At 38.5% G+C, this 7,631-nt stretch overlaps 1 protein-coding gene across 2 annotated transcripts; it reads left to right on the plus strand.

Moving 5' to 3' along the window:
* The first annotated feature begins 756 nt into the window (after positions 1 to 756).
* Positions 757 to 6,798, plus strand: CMTR2 (cap methyltransferase 2). Of its 2 annotated transcripts, XM_090259642.1 has the most exons (4): positions 757 to 1,011; positions 1,325 to 1,390; positions 2,182 to 2,316; positions 3,306 to 6,798. In XM_090259642.1, exon 4 carries the CDS (start codon positions 3,325 to 3,327, stop codon positions 5,611 to 5,613), a length of 2,289 nt encoding a protein of 762 aa, XP_090115768.1. In that variant the 5' UTR covers positions 757 to 1,011; positions 1,325 to 1,390; positions 2,182 to 2,316; positions 3,306 to 3,324; the 3' UTR covers positions 5,614 to 6,798. The 2 variants fall into 2 exon arrangements, with proteins under 2 accessions (XP_090115768.1, XP_090115766.1); XM_090259640.1 differs by lacking the exon at positions 1,325 to 1,390.
* Positions 6,799 to 7,631: the final 833 nt, after the last annotated feature.

Genomic DNA, 7,631 nt, shown 5'->3' on the forward strand with positions numbered 1-7,631 from the left:
TGTCAGTTGTTTACTAAAGATAAATTGCAACGAGTGGAAATTGCTGGACTAAGGTGTAAGGCCATTTTAGTTTACCTTCTGTAAGGTTTATATCAATTTTTACTCCCACCCATGGTGTATAAACTTGTTTCTCCATCTTCTAACCAAGTGTGGCCATTATCGATTACTTAAAATCTTTTCTAAGTCGGGTGAAAAGAAAACCTATTGCTTTAATTCCAATTTGTTTTTTATAATAGGTTAAACACCTTTGTATATCTTTATTGATTACTAGTTTTACCTCTTCTGGACAGCCTGTTAAAATCTTCGCCCACTTTCCCTTTGAGGTTGTCTTTTTCTTATTGATTTATAAACATATAGAATAACAGAGTGTTATCTTGCAGTTTCTCCAGTTTGGCTTTTAACTTCATATTGTCTAAGACACCACTTTTTACTTAACCTGTACTAAACTAAAACACGCCTGCCAGCTTTAGAAACCCTGTCTGGTCCTGGGGCCAGATGGGCGGAGCCAGCGTGTCCCGGACAGGTTTGCCCCGCCCTGGTTCACCCCTCCACCGAGGGGCCGGAACCAAAGGACGCTCTGTCTGCGCGCGCAGCTTTCGTTGCCATAGACGCTGTGGGGAGAAAGGCGCTTCCCAGCTCCAGGATCCCAAGAAGAAGCGAAACCTAACGAACGGAGCACTCGGCACTGCGAGAATCGCCAGCGTGCGTAACGTTGACGCGCGACGTCCTCCCGACCTCTAAGCGCGTGCGCAGTGTGGCTGTCAGAGGCCTCCGACCGCCGTCAGCCGGCGTTCGGTGGCTGCACGGTCTGGAGGTGGACTTTCGCACCTGGTGTCGGGAGGGCGGGTCTGGGCCTCCTTCCGGGTCTCCTGGAGCATCACCTCACTCCTCTGCGGTGGGCGTTGCCCTCGACCCTCAGGAGCAGAAGTGGAAAATGGCCCACTCGAGTGGGGATAGCGAGTGAAGCACCGCCTCCCTAGACTCTGGGGGCCGAGGTGGGCGTGAGCGAAGGTAATCCAGGCCCGGGTTCCGAGCGCGGGTCCTCCCTTGATATTCCAGTGGATGAGGCAGGGGCTGGGATTTAGGTTCCTCCAAGTCAGGGAACGGGCCTCTTAAATGGGGCTTGGGACTCACTTCCAAAAACTGAAAGAAGATCTTGGTGCCCCTGGCCCAAAGTGAAGTGCTGGATGCACATTAACTATTACTTTCATTGTTATTGACGGGAGTTGTTGGCGGAAACACTTCTAAAACTCCTTTGCGTTAATTGGTGAGGTAACAGCTGTTGATGAGATCATGTGAATTTTGAGTTACGTGAATTTTGCAGGTATTCCTTTCGTGGCTGTGGGCAAGGGTACATGACTTTCCTACTCGAGTCTGAAAAATAAGAATGGTAATGCCCTGCTAAGAGAATTATGATGCCACAGAGCTCTATGGGGTGCTTAATGAAAGGGTAGAGGAACACGTACTGAAAACTTTATATTCTTTTAACCATTTGTGTGTGTCTGTGTCTGTCTGTGTGTGTCATGCATTGAAGTGCTGGTATGAAGTTGAAGTGCATTGTTATTACTCATTCAGAACCTAATCAGAGGAGTGCCTTCTGTGCTAAATATTATATACATTATTTTTGGATAAATAACGTACTGAGATCTTACAGTGCACACTAAGCACTGTTCTAACCTCGGGATAAATTAGTAAACACACTACTGAAAGAACAGTAAAAGTAAGTGCTAATGGAATACAGTCTTCTGGATATTATTTATTGTGGTGCTAGCTCACCTTTATTTCCCATTTTAATTATTACACATTGGCTTTTTGTGGGAAGGTGATTGTCAATTTTTCGTGTTTAACAAATTTAGATTCTTTTTGAAAACTTGTGTAGGATGCATTGAATGTACTAAAGAAATGCAGCACTCATGAACTAAATCATCTATGTATTAACATTCTGCTAACAAGTACAGCTGACCCTTGAACAACACGGGTTAGGGTGCCAACCCCCGTGTAAAACTTTTGACTCCCCAAAACTTAACAACTAATAGCCTACCATTGACTGGAAGCCTTACTGATAACATAAGCAGTTAACATTTATTTTCTCTTTTATGTATTATATACTGTATTTCTAAAATAAAGTAAGCTAGAGAAAAATGTTAATAAAATAATAAAGAAGAGAAAATATGTTTATAGTATTTACAGAAAAAATATCCATGTACAAATGGACCTCCGCAGTTCCAACCCAGTGTTTCAGGATCAACCGTATCATGTAATACTCATTGCTCTATCTGCTGGAATTTAGAATTTTTCCAACACTGTGTCCTTAAGGTATGCTTTTTTTTTCTCTTATATCCCTTTCCCTTTCCGGTGGACAGATGTTTTTGGTTTCTTAGGCAGTGTTAGAACACAGAATGTAGGGTGACTGTAATTTGTCAAATAAGGATATTCTTCCCTTTAAAATTCTTCTATCAAAGTATGTTAAGTTTTAGTGACAAGAAGAAATAATATTTTATAGTGTATGCATGGAGCTGTCTGGCTGACCACATGAGGCAGGAATTTGTAATAGTTTAGAGACAGGCCAGGATGAACTATAGGTCAGTTTTAGCACTGAGCAGGAGGCTAACTAGTCAAGTGTTAGTTGGTGAGTTATAAAGGTGATTTGGTACCACTGAAGTGCATGTCTTAGCAAGACTGAGATCTGGACAGAGGACATATTTGACAATTCTGGTTGGTGAGTGAGTGGGTGGTGGCAGAGAGGCCTGGTAGAGAACCAGTATTGGGTTCAGGTGCAGGATCCTCTCCTGGAAGTGAAATTTGGAGGAAGCTAAAAAAAAGTCTGAAATTTACTTGTTAGGGCTTGATCAAATGATCAAAGATCTTGTTTGGAGATGACTCTTAGTCTAAGTGTGTTTGGGGCTCTGTGGGTGATGTCTCAGCCATGGGTAGAGGAGGACTTTGGGGAGGTACTGGAGGGGTTACTATGGTAATAAGAGCTGCCATTCATTGATGAATATTCTATGGTATTTTTTTGTATATGCTAGCATGTTTTTTTCTCCTTTAAAAAAATGATACTTCAGTTTTTTTAAGTCAGTAACTGAGACTGAAAGATGTAAAGTTATTTGCTGTAAGTGGCAGAGCTTGGATATCAAAGCTTTTAATCTTTCTTTATTCCAAACTGCCTCATTATATAATTGAGTGTGCTGACCTTAGCCTTCCCATTTTATGTGGTTTGTCATGAGTGTAATCTGATTTGCTGTGGATGAGATTTCACTCATTAATAAATTTGATTCATTTAATTATGTGTTTTCTTTTTCTAGATTCTAATTTAATTTGAAAATGAGTAAGTGCAGAAAGCCATCACTGGGTTCAAGTCCTGAGACATTCAGCCCAGATGTTGTTGCTGACATTTTTGAACTCTTTGCTAAGAACTTTTCTTATGGCAAGCCACTTAAAAATGAGTGGCAGTTACCGGATCCCAGTGAGATTTTCACCTGTGACCACATGGAATTTAATGCATTTCTTGATTTGAAGAACTCCTTAAATGAAGTAAAAAACCTACTGAGTGATAAGAAACTGGATGAGTGGCATGAGCACACTGCTTTCACTAACAGAGCTGGAAAAATAATTTCTCATGTGAGAAAATGTGTGAACGCTGAACTTTGTACTCAAGCATGGTGTAAGTTCCATGAAATTTTGTGCAGCTTTCCAATTATTCCACAGGAAGCTTTTCAGAATGGAAAACTGAATTCTCTACACCTTTGTGAAGCTCCTGGAGCTTTTATAGCTAGTCTCAATCACTACTTAAAATCCCATCAATTCCCTTGTGATTGGAGTTGGGTAGCTAATACTCTGAATCCATACCATGAAGCAAATGACAATCTTATGATGATTATGGATGACCGACTTATTGCGAATACCTTACATTGTTGGTACTTTGGTCCAGATAACACTGGTGATATCATGACCTTGAAATACCTGACTGGACTTCAGAATTTCATAAGCAACCTGGCCACTGTTCACTTGATCACTGCTGATGGGAGTTTTGATTGCCAAGGAAATCCTGGTGAACAAGAAGCTTTAGTCTCTTCTTTGCATTACTGTGAAGTAGTCACTGCTCTGACAACTCTTGGAAATGGTGGCTCTTTTGTTCTGAAGATGTTTACTTTATTTGAACATTGCTCCATAAACTTGATGTACCTGCTAAACTGTTCCTTTGACCAAGTCCATGTTTTTAAACCTGCTACAAGCAAGGCAGGAAACTCAGAAGTGTATGTAGTATGTCTTTGCTATAAGGGGAGAGAGGTAATCCATCCTCTGTTATCTAAGATGGTGCTGAATTTTGGGACTGAAATGACCAGGAAAGCTCTTTTTCCCCATCACGCGATTCCTGAATCTTTTCTTAAAAGACATGAAGAATGTTGTCTGTTCTTTCATAAATACCAGCTAGAGACTATTTCTGAGAACATTCGTCTGTTTGAGTGCATGGGAAAAGAAGAACAAGCAAGGCTGAATAAGTTAAGAGACTGTGCTGTTCAATATTTCATGCAAAAGTACCAATTGAAGCCTCTTTCCAGAAATAATTGGCTAGTAAAAAAATCTAGTATAGGTTGTAGTACAAATACAAAATGGGTTGGGCAGAGGAATAGATATTTTAAAACCTATAATGAAAGGAAAATGCTAGAAACGCTTTCATGGAAGGATAAGGTGGCCAAAGGGTACTTTAATAGTTGGGCTGAGGAACATGCTTCATATCATCCTGGGAAAAGTTCTCTTTTAGAAGGGACAGCCTCCAATCTTGACTGCCACTTGTGGCATATTTTAGAGGGAAAGAGACTGCCAAAAGTAAAGTGTTCTCCTTTTTGTGATGGTGACATTTTAAAGGCTCTGAATGAAGCAATTGAAAAGTCATTAGGAGGAGCCTTGGATTTGGATTCCAAGTTTAGGCCAAAACAGCATTGTTCTTGTCATGTTTTTTCTGAAGAACTGATATTTTCTAAATTGTTTAGCCTTCCCAAGTGCTTTCAAGATGAGCAGTTTGTACAGCCCAGCAACCAAATAAAGTGCCTGCTTGTGGGGTTTTCAACTCTTCCTGATTACAAAATGCATATACCATTGGAAGTTCAACTCCTTGAATCAACTGAACTCATGACTTTTACCTGTTCATTGCTTCATGATGGAGACCCAACTTACCAGCACTTATTTTTGGACTGCCTTCTACATTCATTACAGCAGCTTAATACAGGCGATGTTATGATCTTGCCTATACTTTCTTGTTTTACAAGGTTTATGGCTGGTTTGATCTTTGTACTCCACAACTGTTTTAGATTCATCACATTTTCTTGTCCCACATCCTCTGTACCCCTGAAGACCTGTGCAGTCCTGCTATGTGTTGGTTACCAGGACCTTCCATATGCAGTTTTCCAGTATCTGCAGAATGTGAACGAATTATTGAGTGTTTTGCTTAACTCTGATGCACCCCAGCAAGTTTTGCAGTTTGTGCCAATGGAAGTGCTCCTTAAGGGGGCACTACTTGATTTTTTGTGGGATTTGAATGCTGCCATTGCTAAAAGGCACTTGCATTTGATTATTCAAGGAGAGAGAGAAGAAATCATCAGCAGCCTTTAGTTATGAAATTGAACTTGTCTTTCTGAGATTCAACTTGATTGCTTCTTATAGTTCCCGTTGTTATTGCATTCCTTTGCTCTTAATTTTTAACCTTTCATTTTGGGAAAAGGCCAACTTCTGCATCATTTAACAGCTCATTATTTCTGGAAAATCATCAGCTAGTTCCCATCTCTAGGATATATACATCCACAGGCGTAGAGTTTTGCTTGTGGTGGAATTTATGAGTGTTGATATTCAACCACAAACATGAAATGTATGTATGTGGGGTGGACACATCTATGCATATGCATTTAGTTGGTCTTATTTATTTGCTTAAGGTTTTTACTGAGTGCCTTTATGCTGACTTTTTTCCATCTAATTTCCTTTCAATGGCTAATGCTGTTAATGAACTGATGAAAGGAGATGAGTCACTCCTGAGCAACACTGATTTCCTTTAATACTGACCATGGCAGTTATGGATATGGGAACTCATCTTGCCAGATTTCTTGTTATGTGCCATCATTGCCATTAACCCAATTTACTTTTATGGTTCAAATGAAGCTACTGTGCTGTTCATGAATATTTTACTAATCACAACCATCGACCGGAAAGGATATCAGGACAGCTTCAAACCAAAGATCATGTTTAAAACAGTGAATATTGTGTCTAAAGATTCCTGTATCATGAAAAGCCTCATTTAGCAATGATGTAGTAATTTTTAACTTCCAGGAAATAATCTGTGAACTAAAAAATATTTTAACATTGCAAAATAATGTTTATGGTCTCATTTTGGGAACACATGAATGTTATAAATATATTGAATAGTGAAAAAAAATTAACACTTTCTTAATGATGGTTCACCATTTAACACTTTTATAGTCTACAGTTTCTTTTGTTTGGTATGAAAGTAGCAGTTTTTATCAAGAGTTTAACCATGAGATGGTGGTTTTATTTTATTTCTTTTGAATTAGGTTTACTTGACTGTATAACTTAACTTTTCTGGCAAACTAGTAAGCAAATCTTCATTACTTTGAAATTCCACAAAATGGAGACTATATTCTTACATGTGTATTTTAGACATTTTTGTTAGTTATATGAAAAATGGATGTATTCTCTGATGTATTTGGTTGATAAATATTAATCCGAAATTTTTTCATGTTCTTTGCTATTTTGAGTTCCATTATAGATTCATGAATAAAGTCATTAGCGGAGAGATTTTTGTGTTCGTCTTTTTTTAAAGAGAATCATGGGGGAAGTTAAAAATATAACTTGGAAACAGATTTTTTTAAGGAAGGTTTGAATGAGAGTTAATGTTCCTTCATTTCCTCTGATTTGTATTCATTAAAATTTAGTCCTTAATATTGTAATATTTATGGAAGCTCTACTTTGGGAAAGAAATTGAATACTTAAAGGAGGGAGGGAAGGGTGTGGATGCCTGGAGGTAGATTTCTGGAAGAAATGTGATTTCCTACTGGTAACTTTATGGAAGCATTTCCAGTTGTATAGTAATAGCAAATTAGTTACCAAGAGAGAATTAAAACCACTCTTGGAAAACCGTTTTGCACTTAGTAGTCTTCATGCCTTGGTTGATTTGGTCCAATGTAATGATGCCGTTCATTCCTACTTATTTTAACCATTTGATGAAAATGAAATTGAAAGCCTCGGGTCAGGTTCTGATATTCAAACTTTCTTTTAAGCCTCTCAAACAAGTATTGAATACTTAGATTTTTAACACTAACCTGTATTGACATGTATAGTATACTGGTGTATAACAATGTATTTTGGTTTTTAACTTGGTTTTCGGAATCAGTTGCTGTTCATCTGATTTGTTGGATTCAAATGTGCTTTAAAGGTGAGACATGACTTCAGGAAGATGTAAATTGAATTGGATGTAGATGAGAGATACCAATGATTTATAGGAATTTCTCTTTGAGAAAAGGGAGAAAAAAATGCTTTTCAAAAATGAATGAAAAGGAGGACAAGTATGAGATGGTTTGTATAGCTTATCAAGGTAGTTATTGCTCTTTAAAAAAGTTTTT

Source organism: Furipterus horrens, unplaced genomic scaffold (genome assembly GCF_987537825.1).
Source record: "Furipterus horrens unplaced genomic scaffold, mFurHor1.1.pri manual_scaffold_13, whole genome shotgun sequence".
NCBI lineage: Eukaryota > Metazoa > Chordata > Mammalia > Chiroptera > Furipteridae > Furipterus > Furipterus horrens.

Bases quoted from the DNA above. Each gene is read 5' to 3' on its own strand.
- CMTR2 (XM_090259642.1), top strand. From the start codon at position 3,325: ATGAGTAAGTGCAGAAAGCCATCACTGGGTTCAAGTCCTGAGACATTC.